Here is a 21,091-nt window from a genome sequence, read left to right as displayed (position 1 = left end):
CTGGTTGGAGTCATACCCAGCACAAAGGAAAATGGTTGTGGTTGTTGGAGGTCAGTCATCTCCGCTCCAGGACATCACTGCTGGAGTTCCTCAGGGTAGTGTCCTTGGCCTAACCATCTTCAGCTGCTTCATCAATGACCTTCCTTCCATCATAAGATCAGAGGTTGGGATGTTCACTGATGATTGCACAATGTTCAGCACCATTTGCAACTCCTCAGATACTGAAGCAGTCCATGTCCAAATGCAGCAAGACCTGGACAACAGACACATGGGAACACCACCACCTGGAAGTTCCCCTCCAAGTCACTCACCATCCTGACTTGGAAATATATCGCTGTTCCTTCACTGTCACTGGGTCAAAGTCCTGGATCTCTCTTCCTGACAGCACTGTGGGTGTACCTACACCACATGGACTGCAGCAGTTCGAGAAGGCAGCTCATCACTACCTTCTCAAGGGCAATTAGGGATGGGCAACAAAACTGCTATCCCACAACCGCTGAAAGAATAATAAAAAAAGACAAAAACCCTTATCAATCACAGTCTGAAGCATTGCAACTGACCTCACAGGAGCCACACTCGTGATTTCTACCACTGTTTCTGTGAAGAGGTAGCTCTAATTTTAAGGTTCTTCCCCCATCTTCTGGATTCTACTAGCAGAGAAAATAGTTTCTCTTCCTCTCTCTTTATGCATTCATGGGATGTGGGTGTCATTGGCTAAGCCCTAATTGCCCTTGAGAAGGTGGTGATGAGCTGCCTTCTTGAACCGCTGCAGTCCATGTGGTGTAGGTACATCCACAGTGCTGTTAGGGAGGGAGTTCCAGAGATTTTGACCCAGCGACAGTGAAGGAACGGCGATATATTTCCAAGTCAAGATGGTGAGTGACTTGGCGGGTAACCTCATCAACTTCTTTTAATATTTTAAACACCTCAATCAGATCAAACATCTAGGCTCAACACAAGAAAAAGATAGATTTGCATTTCCACAATGCCTGTCACAACTACTGGGCGCTCTGAAGCATTTAACCTCCAGTGAAGTACTTTGGATGTGTCGTCACTGTTGTAATGTAGGAAATTTGGACACAGCACCCACAAATAGTAACATGATAATGACCAGATAATCTGTTTTGTGATATTTAATGAGGCATAAATATTGGCTGGGACACCAGGCAATCTATTGCACTCTTTTTCGAAATAGTGCCATGGAATCTTGTACATTCACCCGAGAGGGCAGCCAGGGCCTCGGTTTAACATTTCATCAGAACGTCTGACAGTGCTGCACTCCCTCAGTACTGCATTGGACTATCAACTTGATTTTCGTACTCAAGTCCTGGAGTGGGACTTGAACCCATGGAGCGTGCAGTGTCCATTGGTATGCTTGAAGCCTTCCAAAATTGGTGGGCACTGCAGGGGCTGGATGCTGGAAATTTGATAAATTTCCTTACATGATTTTTATTTTTGTTACAATAATCTGGAAGTGTCTCTTTATGGGGGTTGATTTGTTCACTTGATTATTTGTTTAATCAGAGTGTAAAGAGAGACTTGTGGGACACTGGGTGTTGGTTAGGGAGCTGATAGACATACATAATGTTACATACTGTAAATAAATATTTTTAAGTAAAAAGACTGATGTCTGGTTTCCTACTTGACACACTAGCTTCAGAATGAGTTAACACCCCTAACTTAGTGAAACTGTGTGATGGCCAGAGCAATGTTAACTATTAACATAATGAACATCTTGAGAATATTTACCTAGTGTGACTGAAAATGGGATTGAAGCTGGGAAAGATATAATAAAAGGGAGGGGTTTAGGAACAGAATTCTCAAGTGGGGCTTGTGCCTAAAGACTGCTGTTAATGGGGAATATACAGCTGAGTAACAGCAACAGAAAGTGTGATTAGGGCTGGAGGAGGTCGATGGGTGTGAAATTCTGTAAGATTAGATGGAGGCCCAGTGCAGCTTAGTGAGGACAAAGTGATGGGCGAGTTGGATTTGGTCCTGGATAGTATGTGAGCGGCAGAGTTTTTGCATTGGGAAAGGGGTCAGGAAGTTCTTGGGGAAAAGTCAGTGATGTGGATGATGGTTTAACTGGAATTGGGGTAGAGGCAGACAGGCAGTGCTTTGGAGGTACAAACGGGATAGGGCAGATATGGAGTTTGAAATTCGGCTCAGCAGATTGCCACTGGTGAATCAGGTGGGGGAGCAGAGATTCGGGTATGAATTTTGTACTCTCTGCCTCTCTTTATAAAGCTGAGGATCCAGTATGCCTCATTAACCACTTTCTCAACCTGTCCTGCCACCTTCCAACGATTTGTGCACATCTCTACCCAGGTCTCTCTGCTCCTGCACAAACTTTAGAATTGTATCCTTATTTATATTGCTTCTCCTTGTTCTTTCTACCAAAATGTATCACTTCACACTTCTGTGCATTAAATTTCATCTTCTATGTGTCTGCCCTTTCCACCAGCCTGTCTGTGTTATCTCGTAGTCTATCACTATTGTCCTCACAGTTGACAATACTTCCAGGTTCTGTGTCATCCTCAGATTTTAATATTCTGCCCTATATACCCAAGTCTAGGGCATTAGTATCGCTCAAGAAAACTAGGAGTCCTAGTACCGAACCTTGGGAAACCTACCTGCAGTCCGAAAACAAATGATTACCACTCCACTGTGTTCCCTGTCATTCAGCTAATTTCATACCCATGCTGTTACTGTCCCTTTCATTCCATGGGCTTTACTTTGGTGACAAACCTGTTATGTGGCATTTTATCAAATGCTTTTTGGAAGTGAGATGTACAACATATCAACTGCATTGTCCTCATCAACCCTCGCTGTATCTCATTAAAAAACTCAACCAAATTAGTTAAACCTTGGCCTTTGATATATATACATGGACCCCAAGTTTCTTCGGACTGTCCTTTTCTAGCTTTTTGCCATTTAAAAAAACCCTTGTTCTATCTTTTCCTGATCAAAAGTGGTGACCTCAAATTTGCCTACATTGAAATCCATTTGCCATAGTTTTTCACTTACTCTGTTTAATAATCTTTGTAATTTTATGCTTTCATCTACACAACTTGTAATGCTGTTTATCATTGTGTCACTGGCAAAGTTGGACATGTGGCTTTCTATCTCTTCATCCCAGTCATTAATAAACATGCTGAATATTTGAGGCCCCAACATAGATCCTTGTGGGACCCGACAGGTATGTCGGGAGCTGAAAAAGAAAGACTGTTTAATTTTTAACAGATTCTGTGCTAATGAGACGTTTCTACAATGTCCTTTAACTTACACAAGTGAGTCAGTAACTAAATCCAGTTTCTCTTTCAATCCCTGTTGCATGAATAGGTGAGTTAGTTTGAGCTGTCTAGACTGAATGTTTGTCCTCCCCTGTGTCAGGCACACCCTGAGGTTTTGGAATGCTGCCTTCTTTGATGCGGTCCACTGTGAGCGCAGGAAGCGATCGCCAACTACCAGGTATGGGACAGGCCCTGCTTAATGTTCACACTTACTACATGAGCTTAATACTTCCCTCTCTCTCACTCGCCATCCACCGGGGCCAGGGCAAAGAACTAAGGTCACAATTAGGGGAAGCTGGTGAACAGCACTATGTTCCAGACTAACACAGTGAGGGGTGTTTAGTGTGTTGCTGAGGGTCATTGGATGATCATCTAGATCCATGATCCATAGATGGATCCATGGCTGCTTAATTACTCCCCCACCCTACCTGTTTGCCATGGCTGAGATCAGTTTGCTAAACATCAGACAGTGATGGAGCTGGAAATCTCCATTGTCTGGCTCAGTGAGACCGCTTGGTATATTTACCTACCCAAGCATCAGGGGAGTTTGAATGGTGAGTTTGACTCGGGTGCTGTTAATAAAACTTCATTATTTAAAGTCTGGTGTAGAGAAATAGGAGACGAGGTTGGTATAAATAATAGAGCCGGCAGCTCCTTAGTCTGAGATACATATGGGGAAGGACTCAGAAATCCTGGCACACGAACATCCAATGGAGTTCAAGGGCCTCGCTGTGAATTATTTATTCCATTTCTCACCTGGCAATGGCCAGATTAACAAACAGTCACTAGGCAGCAGGACCAGTAACAGACGGCTGCAGTCTGAGACTGGAAATCAGAAGGATGGCAGGGGTATGGGTGAGAGTTCCAGCTGATTATAAGAAAGGGGAGAGATCAGAGCTCACAGGGTTTCAAAACTGAGGAGAGGATGATTGGTGGGTTTATTTGGGGAGTGGGGGAAGCTGTCTTACTCCTCTTGTCCCACATGCAGTGCTGGAAAATCACTTAGCCACTTTATCGCTGCTTCTGTCTCCGTTTTGACATTGGACTTTCTGAACAGTGGGAAACTCGGCCAGTGTTAAATTTAAATCAGGCTTCCAACTGCATTGAGCGAGATTTGATTTTAATATTATAATGAAGTTATCTGCTGGCTCTTCGAAACACACTATAATGGCAGAATGGCATGGAATGCAGCAAGTTAGAGTCACATTTCATGATGTCCACACTCTGTGTGGGGTAAATATTGACCCCCTGAGAGAAGTGGAGGAGAGAGTTCAGGCTGTTCCACAAACTGATCAGGTTAACACTGGATTTAATTTGTTAATTCTACCCTGACAGGGAGAAATGGTGTCATATGACTGCAGAGGAGCGTGATGACAGCCATCGATTTAACGAGAACATCGCCTTCGGACAACTGGGGTGGGTGAGCATGGGGGCGTGCTGGGGAGGATAACAGCTGGCCATTGGCTGTGGGGTTGTGTGGCAGAATATGCCAGACTCTGAGATAAATCCCTGCTGCTGTTGACGATGCTGATCCAGGATTTGTTCTGTTCTCTGCTGCAGGACTTTCACACACAACATGTTGGCATTTGGACTGAGCAAGAAACTGTGCAATGACTTCCTGAAGAAGCAATCGGTGATTGGGAACCTGAACCAAGGTGAGAGGAATGAAGCAAGCAGGGGCTGTGGATTGGATTTGACTCTGCTGTGCTCTCCATCCAACTCTGGGACCTGGGTTTTATCCCAGTTCAGACTAAAGGGGATGAGAGTCTCTTTGTTCCAAATCCAACTGCTCAAAAATGGAACAGATCAAAGAGAGTGAAATAAAAGTGAGATGCACACAAAAGATGAATGCTGATGTTGGATTATTGAGACAGTGTAGAGGGAGCTTTACTCTGTATCTAACCCTGTGCTGTACCTGTCCTGGGAGTGTTTGATGGGGACAGTGTAGAGGGAGCTTTACTTTGTATCTAACCCTGTGCTGTACCTGTCCTGGGAGTGTTTGGTAGGCACAGTGTAGAGGGAGCTTTACTCTGTTTCTAACCCCGTGCTGTACCTGTCCTGGGAGTGTTTGATGGGGACAGTGTAGAGGGAGCTTCACTCTGTATCTAACCCCGTGCTGTACCTGTCTTGGGAGTGTTTGATGGGGACAGTGTAGAGGAAGCTTTACTCTGTATCTAACCCCGTGCTGTACCTGCCCTGGGAGTGTTTGATGGGGACAGTGTAGAGGGAGCTTTACTCTGTATCTAACCCCGTGCTGTACCTGTCTTGGGAGTGTTTGATGGGGACAGTGTAGAGGAAGCTTTACTCTGTATCTAACCCTGTGCTGTACCTGTCCTGGGAGTGTTTGATGGGGACAGTGTAGAGGGAGCTTTACGCTGTATCTAACCCCATGCTGTACCTGTCTTGGGAGTGTTTGATGAGTAGAATTTTGGACTAACCAATTTTCTTGTATGTATTTATATTTCCAGAGCAGTACAAGTTGCTCTGTGACCATATTGAACAGATGACGGTGGGGTGAAGTGCAGAAACAAGGCACTGTGTTCAACACACGGAACAGCCAGGAGTCTCCATCTTAAGCTAGTGTCCTTCGAACCTCTGTCTTGCACCAGTGGCAACCCTGGCAATGAGATCATCGTAGTTACTGTGGTTACGTGGGGTGGATGTGCCAATGTATCTGACTTACTTTACAGCATCAATTCCATTCTGTAGGGCGCCTCCTATTGTGTCTGTTTATTGTGTACTCTGCTGGCAGACTGACACAACTGACCATTTCATTAGCTGAGCCCATCTCAAAACACCGGTTACCAGAGAACAGTATTGGATCCACAGTGAATATTGTAGCCACTATCTGGTTGTGTTAAACCCTCTCAAGAGAAAGGATGATGCAAATATTTTTGAGTAAAAAAGCTGTAAAGATGCTGAGGAGCACGTTGGCATGTCGGCCTGTGCTACACCATGGGAAATATGTATCCACCATGTCACCAGGTTTCTGCCTCGATGTTTTAAGGTTGTATGTGTGTCTGTTTGTGAGGTTTTGCTTGTAAGAGAGCGTTTGTTTCCATCAGTTGGATTGGGACTGGGATTAACTCTAGGGATCAGGGACTGAGTGTATGGCCATTTTCATTAAACATCCTCTCGTTTTGTGAAATTTTGGGGAAGAACAGACTACTTTCTCAAGCCCACTAACTTGTTTTTTTTCCACTGAACCCCTCTATCCTATTAACATAGTTGCTGTGCCTCTGGGATGTGGGACTGTGGCTTGGAGGGTATGGAGGCCATCACATTGGACTATTCTTGCATCCAGTTGGCAACTGAGGCCCCAGTTTCACAATGCAATGAAGGTGTAAGCTTGGAAACCTCTCACTGTAGTTTAAATGTTGATCAAACGATGATCTCCCAATAGTTGCCAGTTATACAAAGATTGAAGACCTCAGAGTGGATCACAATCACCAGTATTTCAGTCCTTGAGCTTAGTGGAAGCTCCTAAACATAGACATCTGGATCCACCAATTTCCCAATCCCACCCAACTGTGTCCTGCCTTAAAGGAATGCTCACTGTCCCAGGATAATTGTTACCCTTCCCCCTCATAATGCTGAGGATTGGGAGGTTTATTAACCTATCTCCTGATTATTTATCTACCTGTGTATTCTGTTTAATGTGTTGGTATCTGTCATGTAATGTTTACATTTCTGTCAGTATCTGAGTGTTGTTTTCTGTACCTGTTGCTGATTTATTTGAAATATCCATAAGTTTTAAATGTGAGGGGCCAAATCTTTGGAGGATCAGATGGGGTTTACTCTCGCTCTGTTTCATTCCTGCCCTGAGACCAGAGCTGATCACTGCTGATGTCTTTATATTAGACAGTAAACTGGGATGACTCCTCCTGGAAGGTTCTATTGGCTCCCTAGTGGGTAAACTGCCAAAGGATCCACTCCTGCACCACCTGCAATGCAGCTCAGTAGATGCTGTGCTCCGCAGACCATTCCTCAGTGTATGCACATCTGGTAAAGTACAACTTTGTTTCATGGAATCAGATTTCCTTTAAACAACGGCACTAGTCTTTATGGGTCTGAGTTAGCTTCAGGAGAAATCCCAGCTTGCAACATCTCTTTTTCAACACTAGTTGATGTTATTGCTTCTCGAGCCTGCCAGCACCATATTATTTCTATAGGAAAACCAAAACCAAGGCAATGGGTGGGATCATGCTTCCCAAAATACATTGCATGGAAGAGGAATAGCAGTTACTGAACTAGGATTTTTGTGCAAATTGTCACTTTTTAAAGGAATCAACCCATTCTCCATTGGACAGAGTTATCTTTAGTTAGAGTTTTAATGGTGAATTTTCCAGGCTAAGCTGAAGGCAGATGATTCTTAATAACTTGCTGGCTCAATCCTCTGCTGTTTGCATCATGATGGTGGAGATTTTGCTGCCACTTGGTGTGTAATGTACTGTATGAGCTGCACTCCCTATTAGTGATGTATAGGAGCAGGTCCTTGGATAGCTCCTTGGTGTTTCCATGTACCACTCAGAGCCAGATGTGAACTTTCAATGCTGGTTATTCTCAGTGGCCTTGTGTGTAAGGGAAGCAGTCATTCTCAACCTTATCTGGCTTTAGGAACAAGTATAAGAGCACAGTACCTGAGTACCACACATCGTGTAGGGTCATGTGGTCACAAGCAGCATGTGCCCAGCGAGAGAGGGTCTGGTTAAGCCACGCTGTCAAGTTAATTTCTTGTGCACAAAAATGAATGAACACACTACAAAACCCTGCTCTAAGTTACCAGGGTATAAGCCACACCCTCTTGATAGCTAGCGAGGATGTAGCATTTAGTTCTCTGACTTGGAGCTGCTAATTGGTGGATTGTGATCACTAATGCAGTAAGGGAAAACAGAAACCAACCCAGAATCAATTTAGCAAATCCTTTGTGGATTTTCATTAAAATTTTCCCCTTCAAACTGAGTGGTGTCTGCAGCTCACCCCACCCCTTTACAGTGACAGCCATATCGAGCACAGGGTGAGGTGGCATCATGTAGATGAAAGGTGCTGGTTATGTCTCCTGTATCCAGCTTTATTCCCAGAAGGAATTTACACCTTTTTAAGCATTGCTATCTGACACAGTGCTTATCACTCTCAGTGATATTGGGGTGGGGTGGGGGGGTGTCATCCTAGCAAGGCAAAGAGAGACCTGCCCACAGAGCGGGAGTGCTCCTCCTCCTCCTCCTGTTGGCATTGGTGCCATGGGGTTTGCTCTCTGTGCATTGGACAAAGTCTGAGCTGCTGTTACTTCTGCAAGTGGAGCAACCCTAGAAAAGGACAGAACAGAAAGATGAGGAAACAAAAGCCACAGCAAGTGGCAAATGAACACTGACAGCCAAGGGAATGTTTGAAAAATTATGAAAGCAGAGGATGGGGAGAGGACAAAGCTGACTGATCAGATTTTTTCACACAAGTGGTTAGGATCTGGAATGCACTGCCCGAGAGTGTGGCGGAGGCAGATTCAGTAGAGGCTTTCCAGAGGGAATTGAATTATCTGAAAGGAAGAAAGTGCAGGGTTATGGGGAGAAGGTAGGAGTGATACTAGGTAAATTGCCCCTTCAGAGAGCAGGCCCAGACACAATGGGCCAAATAACCTCCCTCTGTGCTGTAACCATTCTGTTATCCTCGCCAGCCAGGCTCCTGTTAAAGGGAGATGGTCTGATTCAAGAAAGTATCTTTCAGGATCTGCAACATGACAGTGTTACCAAGATTGAGCCCAACAGGAACAATGCAAGATTGTCTTAAATGTGGAGCAGAGTTGTCATCAGCCAGTCTTATTGTGAAATAGTGTGGGATAGCTTGTTTTAAATGACTGTTGTGTACATGTGCCTGCCGTGGGTGTATTAAATTACAACTCTGTGAAACTTTGAATAAATTTCCATTTCTCTCCCATTGAACTACTGGAGGGGAATTTGTTTTTCACATTTATTTCCTTGTCCCGTATTTGTCAGGACAGGTAGGTGGGAAAATTGTTAACTGGTGTGTGACCATAAATGAATGACCTGTTTCTGGGCTGTAGATTCCATATAATTCAATGTAAATGTGCCATAACAGAACCATAGACCAGATTCAGTCACCAACAGATATATTACACAGCACTGTGACAGATGCACTGTTGACAGATGCACTGTTGACAGATGCACTGTTGACAGATGCACTGTTGACATATAAAACTTTGCATTCTAGTTAGGAAATTTCAATTTGGATAGTTCTGTGATGGAAATGGCTCTGACAAAATTGGACAAGTGCCAATATTTACCAACTTTTATACATGTGTGCACTCCACAGTCTTACTGAGAGCTCATATTGTCTTTACCTTAGTCTCTCTACTGTTCCCCTCAGCAATGACAGTGTAGGCAGATTGGTTCCTTGTGGAGTTTTCCATTGCAATGCGCACCTCCACTCCAGGCAGTGGGGTCCCAACAGCCCTAGATTCAAAAGAAAGGACTTGGATTTACATAGCACCCATCATGATCTCAGGATGTCCCAAACACTTTATAATTAAGTACTTTCTTTGAACACTAATGTCAAAGTTGTAGGAGATAATTTGTGCACTGCAAGATCCCGCAAGCAGCAATGTGATCATGGCCAGATAATCTGTGTTCGTGATGTTGGTTGAGGGATAAATATTGGTCAGGACACCAGGAAACTCCCATCTCTTCTAAGTGTGTCATAGACACTCGGAATATTGACTTGGAAATTTTTTTAAAAATTCATTCATGGGATGTAGGCTTCGCTGGCTGGGCCAGCATTTATTGCCCATCCCTAGTTGCCTTTGAGAAGGTGGTGGTGAGTTGCCTTCTTGAACCGCTGCAGTCCCTGTGGCGCAGGTACACCCACAGTGCTGTTAGGCAGGGAGTTCCAGGATTTTGACCCAGCGACAGTGAAGGAACAGGGATATATTTCCAAGCCAGGATGGTGAGTGACTTAAGGGGAATTTCCAGGTGGTGGTATTCCCATCTATCTGCTGCCCTTGTCCTTCTAGGTGGTAGTGGTCGTGGATTTGAAAGGTGCTGCCTAAGAAGCCTTGGGGTGAGTTCCCGCAGTGCATCTTGCAGATGGCACACACACTGCTGCTACTGTGTGCCGGTGGTGGAGAGAGTGAATATTTGTGGATGTGGTACCAATCAAGTGGGCTGCTTTGTCCTGGATGATGTCAAGCTTCTTGAGTGTTGTGGGAGCTGCCCTCATCCAGGCAAGTGAGGAGTATTCCATCATACTCCTGACTTGTGCCTTGTAGATGGTGGACAGGCTTTGGGAAGTCAGGAGGTGAGTTAGTCATCACACGATTCCTAGCCTCTGACCTGCTTTTGTAGCCACAGTATTTATATGGCTAGTCCAGTTCAGTTTCTGGTCAATGGTAACCCCCAGGACGTTTATATTGAGGGATTCGGTGCTGGTAATGCCATTGAACATCAGGGGTGATGGTTGGATTATCTCTTGTTGGAGATGGTCATTGCCTGACACTTGTGTGGTGTGAATGTTACTTGCCACTTGTCAGCCCAAGCCTGGATATTGTCCAGGTCTTGCTGCATTTGGACATGGACTGCTTCAGTATCTGAGGAGCTGTGAATGGTGCTGAACATTGTGCAAACATCAGCGAACATCCCCACTTCTGACCTTATGATGGAAGGAAGGTCATTGATGAAGCAGCTGAAGATGGTTGGGCTGAGGACACTACCCTGAGGAACTCCTGCAGTGATGTCCTGGAGCTGAGATGACTGACCTCCAACAACCACAACCATCTTCCTTTGTGCTAGGTGTGACACCAACCAGCAGAGACTTTCCCCCTGACTCCCATTGACTCCAGTTTTGATACGGCTCCTTGATGCCACACTCGGTCAAATGAGCCAAGGTCATGTAAAGTCTGTAAAATGCTGGATTATCAAAGCTAATCTGGCGCTTTCTTTACAGTAGTGAAATTCTCTGTCTCTTCACTCCACCCTCAAGATACAAGTAACTCCACCCCCCCTCCACTCTCCAAGGATACAGTTCTGTAGTACAGAGTGGCAAACACATCAGCACATTGCTCCTATGTGATTCTTATAGACAGGAAGTTCTGGATGGACTGTGGCTCCTGTGATGTGGGTAAAGGTCTTGGAGGGTGAAGTTGGTACAGGGTAAGCCGTGCAGAGCACTGGGTGAAAGCAACAAACAGCTCAGACTGGAAACATCTGTCAGTGCATTTAATGAGGACAGGAGTTTCAGGGAGAAAGGAAAACAACCAAAACTAGCAGAAGCTGTGAAACTATGGATGGGAATCAGTTTAAATGAGAGCACCATTATTAAAAGGATCAAAGTTTGTTGGAAGGACAGAGTTGACAGAACACTGGATAGATTTCTGTATACAATAATTTAGTAATAAAAACATTACGAGTTTAATATTTTCAACTGTGTAGTTCAGTTTCTGACAAACATTAAGATCATAATCAGTCTCAAGTTCCTGTGGTGAGAACTCCTGAATTTCAATAAATAAGTTACACATTCAATAACTTCACCCATCACCTTCAGGCAGAAGAAACCAAGTGCCTTAACTTCCAGTAGCAAACTGCTGATTGTGAATGTATTATTCTAACAGTTAACCAGTTCCATGTAAATGTTAAATCCTTCACTTGTACATTAAACCCTGGCTAATTGAAAGAATTGGATAAATACCTGAAGGGGGAAAGGGATTAACTGAACAGCTCTTTCAGAGGCAGCATAGGCTGAATACGATGGGCTGAAGGATTCAGTGATGCAAGGCATGTAAGTACATGCAGTTGTGATTTATACACCTTGTTTTACAGTAAGTATAAATTGTACCCACCTTAGAGTGAAGCCTGCAGAGTGATGGCACAATTCTGGGGTCGCAGCTTCTTTACCTGCTCCACACCACACCCCAGGCACAGCAGTCAGCTGGCAGGACAGCTAGGGCACAAAGTCCCACAGGAACAGGAGGTGGCCATTTCGCCCCTTGAGCCTGTTCCACTAATTCAGTGAGATCATGGCTGATCTGTATCCTAACTCCATCCACCCGCCTTGGCTCCAGATCTCTTACTAGCCTTGACTAACAAGAATCTATCAATCAATTATTTAAACTTATTAATTGAGCTAGCATCTACTGCGTTATGCAAGAGCAACTTTGATATTTCCACCACCCTTTGTGAAGTGTTTCCTAACTTCAGTCCTGAATGATCTGGCTCTGATGTTAGGGATATGTTCTTTGTCCTAGAGTCTTGGCCAATAGGAAGAGATTATTGAGTTACGTTATCAATTCAAGATCCTAAAAACTACAATCAAAACACTCTTATACTCTTTCCTTGGAATATAGAAAGTTAAGTTAAAAGCAAACTTCTGCAGATGCTGGAAACAAAAACAAAGTGCGGGAAAATTAAACATTGACTTTGTTTCTCTCTCCACAGATGCTGCCAGACCTGCTGAGTTTTCCCAGCATTTTATGTTTTTAATTAAAGTCTAAGTAATGTCTCCCCATAATCTAACCCTTAGAACCCTGGTCATACTCTGGTGAATCTGCACTGCATTCCTTCCAAGGCCAATGTATCCTGAGGTGCAGTGCCTAGATTGTACACAGCAACATAGCACTTATATAGCTCTGGCAAATGAGGACTCGAAACGTCAACTCTGCTCTCCTCCGCCAATGCTGCCAGACCTGCTGAGTTTTTCCAGGTATTTCTGTTTCTGTTTTTGTCCCTCCTTTACACTGTAGCTCTCTAGTTATAAAAGGCCAACAAGCCTTTGGACCCAATAAATTGCCCGATTGAGTTCCTCTGGTATCTCTTCTGCTTGCTTGAGTGTTTACTCTGGCTGCAGAATGGGAAGTATTCAGAGTCACTGGTGTCCGATTGAGAGGATTCCTCACTGGAAAAGAAAAGGCTTCTTTCGGCGCTGTTGTGCAGCATCAACTGTTCCTCAAAAGCCTGATAAGGAGTTTGCTGGGGTCTTTTACGTAGGTTCCATGGAAAGGTGCGTGGATTCTGCTCTGGGCAGTTATCTGTCTCACCAACTGGCAAATAGTCCCGATCTCCACCTGAATCATCTCTCTCTAATCCCCATCTCTTGGGCACTGCTGGTTGAGTGTTGTGTCCAGCAGTCAGTCTCAGCAGGAAAACCTTGGGCTGGAACAATGGAGAATGCAGAAGTGTCTCTTGAACCGCCAGAGAGAGAGGAGCTGCTGCCAATAACTTCAGGTCGATACTGTGTCCCGGAGGCTGGTTTGGTGACAGTGAATATGACTCAGACATGCAGCCAGGATGATCTTGGCCAGTTGAAACTGTACCGGAGGGGGTTTTACTGGCAAAAAGATCAATGTTTGACTCCAGTTCTGGGGGATTGACAGGTTGAGACTGGGACTCAGTGGCCTGGGTTTGGAGGGAGGTCCAGGCTGTCACTGGGCTGGTGCTGTTCAGGTTAACCTGAGATTGCAGTGGGTCAGGAGGAGACAGCTTTAGATTCAAATGGTCCTCAAAATGTTCATCATATGACTGGTCAAACTGTAGAGCAAAGAAGGCCAATTTCTGACCTTGAGCCAATTGGGAATGGATCTCCCCATGGTCCTCCCTCCCTGTGCATGCTGCAGCCAATCCCCCATCTCTCAGGGCGTTCAGCTTCAGGCCAGTCTCTGTGACACCTCCTGTGCTCATTTTATTTTGGTTCACAGATTCCTCAGCTTCATGTCCTATTTCAGGGAGTGGAACTCCCAGCCAGGACTCTGTTATCTCCTCTCTCCACTCTGCCTGATGGTTCACATTGCCATGGCCTGGCCCTCCTCCATTCTGTTGGGGCTCGGGGGTTCTTCGCTCTGCTCCTGTACAGTGGCCTCCACTCAGGACAGTTTTTATTGAGGAGCTGATCGTGGGAATTCCAGAATGTGTCTCACTCCGACTGTGATCTAAAACAATATATATTTACATGTTTCATCAAATCATCAGTGCTTTGGAATTGTGCCTCTTAACATGTTTGGCAAGTTTTATGCTCAAAGTCAAGATGGTCAGTGTGACAGGTACAGCACAGGGTTCGATACAGAGTACAGCTCCCTCTACACTGTCCCCATCACACACTCCCAGGACTGGTACAGCACGGGATTAGATACAGAATAAAGCTCCCTCTACACTGTCCCCATCAAACACTCCCAGGACAGGTACAGCACGGGGTTAGATACAGAGTAAAGCTCCCTCTACACTGTCCCCATCAAACACTCCCAGGACAGGTACAGCACGGGGTTAGATACAGAGTAAAGCTCCCTCTACACTGTCCCCATCAAACACTCCCAGGACAGGTACAGCACGGGGTTAGATAGAGTAAAGCTCCCTCTACACTGTCCCCATCAAACACTCCCAGGACAGGTACAGCACGGGGTTAGATACAGAGTAAAGGTCCTGCTACACTGTCCCCATCAAACACTCCCAGGACAGGTACAGCACGGGGTTCGATACAGAGTAAAGCTCCCTCTACACTGTCACCATCAAACACTCCCAGGACAGGTACAGAACGGGATTAGATACAGAGTGAAGCTCCCTCTAGACTTTCCCAGCAAACGGAGTGCAGATTGCAAGCAGAGTGAGCTGATACGAGTTTGGTGAGTGGGGAGTTTGGTGGGGGGGGGGGGAGGAAGGAGGTGGTCGCTTTTTCTTCTTATTTCAGTGCAGTGGAGGGCACTGGTTTTTTGGTAACTGGTAAGTAGTTCGACTTATTCCAATTGTAATAAATACTTCTTAAAGTTACGGTATGGCAGGTCAGCTTAGTCGAGCGGCATGTACATCCTGTGGTATGTGGGAAGTCATGGACACATCACACATGTCCTAGACTAACACATCTGCAGGGAGTGTCACTGACTGCAGAAGCTTGAGCTGTGGGTTTCGGAATTCGAGCAGCGGCTGGGATCACTGTGGTGCAACCACGAGGCAGAGAACTATGTGGATAGCATGCTTAGAGAGGTGGTCACACCGCGGGTTAGGAGGGTGCAGGCAGAGAGGGAATGGATGACCGCCAGGCAGTCTAAGAAAACCAGGCAGGTACTGTAGGAGTCCCCCAAGTCTGTGTCTATCTTGCTTGCTAATCGGTTTTCCATTTTGGATCCTGGTGAAGGCAATGGTTCCTCAGGAGAGTGCAGCCAGATCAAAGTCTATGGCACCACGGGTGGCTCAGTTGCACAGGAGGGGAGAAAGAAGAGTGGGGATCAGGCAGGTGTTTCTGTGGCTGTAAATGTGACTCCAGGATGGTGTGTTGCCTCCTTGGTGCCAGGGTCAAGGATATCACGTAGAGGCTGCAGAACATCCTTCTACGGAGGATAAACAGCCAAAGGTTGTGGTCCACATTGGTACGAATGACATAGGTAGGAAGAAAGCAGATTTTAGGGAGTTAGGAAGGAAATTAAAAAGCAGGACATCAAAAGCAGTAAGCTCAGGATTACCCCCAGTGTCACATGCTAGTTAGCGTAAGAATAGGAGGATTGGGCGATTCAACATGTGGCTGGAGAATTGGTGTAGGAGGGAGGGCATCAGATTTCTGAGGCATTAGGAGTGGTTCTGGGGCAGGTGGGACTTGTACAAGATGGATGGGCTGCATCTTAGCAGGACCAGAACTCATATCCTCGCAGGGAGATCTGCTAGTGCTGTTGGGGAGGGTTTAAATTAGGTTGACAAGGGGATGGGAACCCATGGGGCAGCTCAAATTGGAAGGAAGTAAAGCTGGTAACAGGAAGTAGAAAAGTGGCAAGTGAAATTAGAAGGCAGGAGAAACAAGGAGGAGCAACAGCTAACTTTAGAATGCAGAATAATGTCAAAAAGACAAAGTTAAGGGCACTCTACCTGAATGTGCGCAACATTCACAACAAGATGATTTAAAGGCACAAATAGAGGTAAATGGGTATGATCTAATTGCCATTACAGAAACATGGTTACAGGGTGACCAAGGCCAGAATTTTGCCCTTGATGGACAGGTGGGTCCCACCAGCTCGGCGGTGGGTGGGCAGCCGATCACCGCCACCAAAATGAGCCCCGCCGCCATTTTAAGTGAGCGGGCCAATTAAGGCCCACCCGACGGGAAGCGCTATACGCTCCCTGTGCGTGGGGGGGGAGGGATTCTCCAACTGTCAGGGTGCGCACTGCTCCCTGAGACTAAGTGCTGTCTCAGGGAGAGTGCTGTCTCAGGGAGAGCGCTGACAGTGTTTGAAAGTTTAAAAATAGAAAAATAAAAAAATTATTAACATGTGCCCCTCATGTGACAATGTCACACGAGATGGGACATGTTAATAAACATCACAGAAACTTTATTAAAGTTTTTTAAAACGGACATGAAGCCTCATCCGGCTAGTGGATGAGGTTTCATGTTTTTTCAGAAGCCCGCTGGGGCTCCCGGCCTGCCCACCAGCCTTAAGGTTGGACGGGCAGGGTCTTTCATTGATTTAACTATCCTGTCAATGGCCTCAATTGGCCATTCACAGGTCGGTGGGCAGACAGCTGATCTCGCTGTGCTCCCGCCTTCCTGAATATTTAAATGGGGCAGGATGACTCGGGGGTTCCTCCCAACATCATCCTGTATCGGTGAGCAGACCCCGCCCCCAAATCGCCAACGGAAAAATTCTGCCCCAAGACTGGGAGCTGGATATTCAAGGATATTCGACATTTAGGAAGGACAGGCAAAAAGTAAAAGGAGGTGGTGTTGCGCTGATAATAAGGCATGGGATCAGTGCATTAGTAAGGGAAGATCTCAGATGGGAAGAACAATGTGTAGAATATGTTTGAGTGCAGCTAAGAAACAGCAAAGGGGAGTAGACAGTGGTAGGAGTTGTTTATCTGAACATGGGTGACTTCAATCTGCATATAGACTGGGTAAACTTAATGAACACTAATGCTGTGGAGGATGTGTGCGTTAGGGATGGTTTTCTAGAACAGTATGTTGAGGAACTGACTAGAGAACAGGTTATTTTAGATCTAATATTATGTAATGAGAAAGGGCTAATTAATAATCTTGTTGTAAGAGAACCTTAGGGATGAGTGACCATAATATGATAGAATTTTACTTTATGTTAGAAAGTGAGGTAGTTCAATCTGAAGCCAGGGTGTAAAATTTGAACAAAGGAAATTCTGAAGGTATGAGGGACAAATTGACTGAGGTGGATTGGGAAAATACATTACAATGTATGACCATACAGAGGCAATGGATAGTCTTTAAAGAATTATTACATAGTTTACAGTGATTATACATTCCTTCAAGGCACAAAAACCCAAATGGAAAAGTCAGTCAACTGTGGTTAACAGAGAAAGTTAAGGATTGTATAAGATTAAAAGAAAAGGCTTATAAATTGCCAGAATTGGTAACAAACCTGAGGATCGGGAGGATTTTAGAACACAGCAAATGAGGACCAAGAAATTGATAAAGGGAGAATTGAATTTGAATGTAAACTAGCAAAAAACATCAAAATGGACTGTAAAAGCTTCTATAGGTGTATAAAACGGAATTGTTTGAGTAAGACATTGCAGGCAGGGTCAGGAGGATTCATAATGGGGAATAGGGAGATGGCAGAGAAAAATGAGAGGATGAGGCTCTGAGGCTCAATAGATCCAAGAGTGGTCAGTCTCCCTTAACTGCAGTGGGGATAGGTGGCAGGCATGGCACCCAGTGGGTTTTATGTACTCTGCCTGCCTTCAAATGCATTGGCAGGGAAGCCAGTTCCATGTGTCTGGGCTAGCGTGAAGAGTGCTCCACGAGTATGTCTGGAGGTATGGATGCAACTAAGGGCCTTGTTAGGTCACTTCAGTGAGTGGACATTTAAGAGACAACCACATTGATGTAGGACTGGAGTCACATACAGGCCCAGAGCTGGTAATGATGGCAGGTTTCCTTCCCTAAAGGGCTTTAGTGAACCAGTGGGTTTCAGTCACCTTTACAGAGACCAGATTTTTATTTCCAGACTTTTTAAACTAAGCACGAATTCTCAGACTGGCCACGGTGGGATTTGAAATAATGATCGAGAGAGTTTATTAACCCAGTAAGAGCACATCACACCCTCCTGAACTCCTGAGAGCCAAGACAGGATACAGCAAAAGGCAAAACCATTGTTGAACTCACCGCTCAGATCCTGACTCTGCTGTTGTCGGATTCGCTGCATCAGTGTGAGGAGAACGTCAGGGATGATCGTGTAGGGATTGCCCAGGACAGACAGGAGGCTCTGCTCTGCCAGGGAGAGGCCAACATTCACTTTGGTGGCCAGCAGCTGTCAAGGCAACACAGAGAAAAAGGGATGGAGTTGAATGTGTTCCCAATGACTGTCAGCAGTGGACTGTGTGGATGAATCGTCCCCAATCTAACACCTGGGGCAGCACGCACAGCAATTTGGCCGGGTGGGGGAGGGTGGGTGGGGCTGGGGTGGACATAAATAGGAGCAGAACGAGGCCACGTGGTCTCTTGAGCCTGATCCATCATTCAATGAGATCATGGCTGATATGTTCATGACCTCAACTGCACTTTCTTGCCTGTTCACCATAACCCTTGATCTGTCTACCTCGGCCTTCAATATATTCAATGACCCAGCTTCCACTGATCTCTGTGGAAGAGAATTTCAAGGATAATGAATTTCTCCTCATCTTGTGAAAAACAGCAGGGCCATTTATAATGAGAGAATGAGAGTGAAGCAGCGGGGCCTTTAACAGTGAGGGAGTGAGAGGAGAGCGGCCTTTAAAAGTGAGGGGGTGAGAGGAGAGTGACCTTTAACAGTGAGGGAGTGAGAGGAGAGTGACCTTTAACAGTGAGAGAGTGAGAGGAGAGTGACCTTTAACAGTGAGAGTGCTAGGAGAGTGACCTTTAACAGTGAGAGAGTGAGAGAAGAGTGACCTTTAACAGTGAGAGAGTGAGAGGAGAGTGACCTTTAACAGTGAGAGAGTGAGGAGAGTGACCTTTAACAGTGAGAGAGTGAGAGGAGAGTGACCTTTAACAGTGAGAGAGTGAGAGGAGAGTGACCTTTAACAGTGAGAGAGTGAGAGGAGAGTGACCTTTAACAGTGAGAGTGAGAGGAGAGTGACCTTTAACAGTGAGAGAGTGAGGAGAGTGACCTTTAACAGTGAGAGAGTGAGAGGAGAGTGACCTTTAACAGTGAGAAAGTGAGAGGAGAGTGACCTTTAACAGTGAGAGAGTGAGAGGAGAGTGACCTTTAACAGTGAGAGAGTGAGAGGAGAGTGACCTTTAACAGTGAGAGAGTGAGAGGAGAGTGAACTTTAACAGTGAGAGAGTGAGAGGAGAGTGACCTTTAACAGAGAGTGAGAGGAGAGTGACCTTTAACAGTGAGAGAGTGAGAGGAGAGTGAACTTCAACAGTGAGAGAGCGAGAGGAGAGTGACCTTTAAAAGTGAGAGTGCGAGGACAGTGACCTTTAACAGTGAGAGAGTGAGGAGAGTGACCTTTAACAGTGAGAGTGAGAGGAGGGTGACCTTTAACAGTGAGAGAGTGAGAGGAGAGTGACTTTTAACAGTGAGAGAGCGAGAGGAGAGTGACCTTTAACAGTGAGAAAGTGAGAGGAGAGTGACCTTTAACAGAGAGAGAGTGAGAGGAGAGTGACCTTTAACGGTGAGAGTGAGAGGAGAGTGACCTTTAACAGTGAGAGAGTGAGGGGAGAGTGACCTTTAACAGTGAGAGAGTGAGGGGAGAGTGACCTTTAACAGTGAGAAAGTGAGAGGAGAGTGACCTTTAACAGTGAGAGTGAGAGGACAGTGACCTTTAACAGTGAGAGTGAGAAGAGAGTGACCTTTAAAAGTGAGAGTGAGAGGAGAGTGACCTTTAACAGTGAGAGAGTGAGAGGAGAGTGACCTTTAACAGTGAGAGAGTGAGAGGAGAGTGACCTTTAACAGTGAGAGAGTGAGAGGAGAGTGACCTTTAACAGTGAGAGAGTGAGAGGAGAGTGACCTTTAACAGTGAGAGAGTGTGAGGAGAGTGACCTTTAACAGTGAGAGAGTGAGAGAAGAGTGACCTTTAACAGTGAGAGAGTGAGAGGAGAGTGGCCTTTAACAGTGAGGGAGTGAGAGGAGAGTGACCTTTAACAGCGAGAGAGTGAGAGGAGAGTGACCTTAAAAAGTGAGAGAGTGAGAGGAGAGTGACCGTTAACAGTGAGAGTGAGAGGAGACGGACCTTTAACAGTGAGAGAGTGAGGGGAGAGTGACCTTTTACAGTGAGAGAATGAGAGGAGAGTGACCTTTAACAGTGAGAGAGTGAGAGGAGAGTGACCATTAACGGTGAGAGTGAGAGGAGAGTGACCTTTAACAGTGAGAGAGTGAGGGGAGAGAGACCTTTTACAGTGAGAGAATGAGAGAAGAGTGACCTTTAACAGTGAGAGAGTGAGGGGAGAGTGACCTTTCACAGTGAGAAAGTGAGAGGAGAGTGACCTTTAACAGTGAGAGAGTGAGAGGAGAGTGACCCTTAACAATGAGAGAGTGAGAGGAGAGTGACCTTTAACAGTGAGGGAGAGAGAGGAGAGTGACCTTTAACAGTGAGAGTGAGAGGACAGTGACCTTTAACAGTGAGAGTGACCTTTAATAGTGAGGGAGTGAGAGGAGAGTGACCTTTAACAGTGAGAGTGAGAGGACTGTGACATTTAACAGTGAGAGTGATCTTTAACAGTGAGAGAGTGAGAGGCGATTGACCTTTAACAGTGAGAGAGTGAGAGGCGATTGACCTTTAACAGTGAGAGAGTGAGAGGAGAGTGACCTTTAACAGTGAGAGAGTGACCTTTAACAGTGAGAGAGTGAGAGGCGATTGACCTTTAACAGTGAG

At 45.5% G+C, this 21,091-nt stretch overlaps 2 protein-coding genes across 6 annotated transcripts in view; one reads left to right on the top strand and one right to left on the bottom strand.

Moving 5' to 3' along the window:
- The window catches only part of kiaa0513 (KIAA0513 ortholog), a 92,174-nt gene extending 82,914 nt beyond the window's left edge, over positions 1-9,260 (top strand). For all 3 annotated transcript variants that reach the window (XM_078544738.1, XM_078544737.1, XM_078544736.1), the window contains exons 9-12: positions 3,394-3,471; positions 4,629-4,709; positions 4,854-4,948; positions 5,762-9,260. In XM_078544738.1, coding sequence (XP_078400864.1) covers positions 3,394-3,471; positions 4,629-4,709; positions 4,854-4,948; positions 5,762-5,811 — 304 coding nt within the window. In that variant the 3' untranslated portion in view covers positions 5,812-9,260. The remainder of the gene's footprint in view (positions 1-3,393; positions 3,472-4,628; positions 4,710-4,853; positions 4,949-5,761) is intronic.
- Positions 9,261-11,666: 2,406 nt separating this feature from the next.
- Positions 11,667-21,091, bottom strand: part of LOC144682266 (uncharacterized) — a 115,559-nt gene continuing 106,134 nt past the window's right edge. For all 3 annotated transcript variants that reach the window (XM_078544727.1, XM_078544728.1, XM_078544729.1), the window contains 2 exons: positions 18,402-18,546; positions 11,667-14,220 (listed from right to left, as the gene is read on the bottom strand). In XM_078544727.1, coding sequence (XP_078400853.1) covers positions 13,043-14,220; positions 18,402-18,546 — 1,323 coding nt within the window. In that variant the 3' untranslated portion in view covers positions 11,667-13,042. The remainder of the gene's footprint in view (positions 14,221-18,401; positions 18,547-21,091) is intronic.

The sequence above is a fragment of the Cetorhinus maximus genome, chromosome 6, assembly GCF_964194155.1.
Source record: "Cetorhinus maximus chromosome 6, sCetMax3.hap1.1, whole genome shotgun sequence".
Taxonomy (NCBI): domain Eukaryota; kingdom Metazoa; phylum Chordata; class Chondrichthyes; order Lamniformes; family Cetorhinidae; genus Cetorhinus; species Cetorhinus maximus.
The sequence above is the reverse complement of the archived record's forward strand: the minus strand, read 5'-3'. Positions and strand labels throughout refer to the sequence as shown.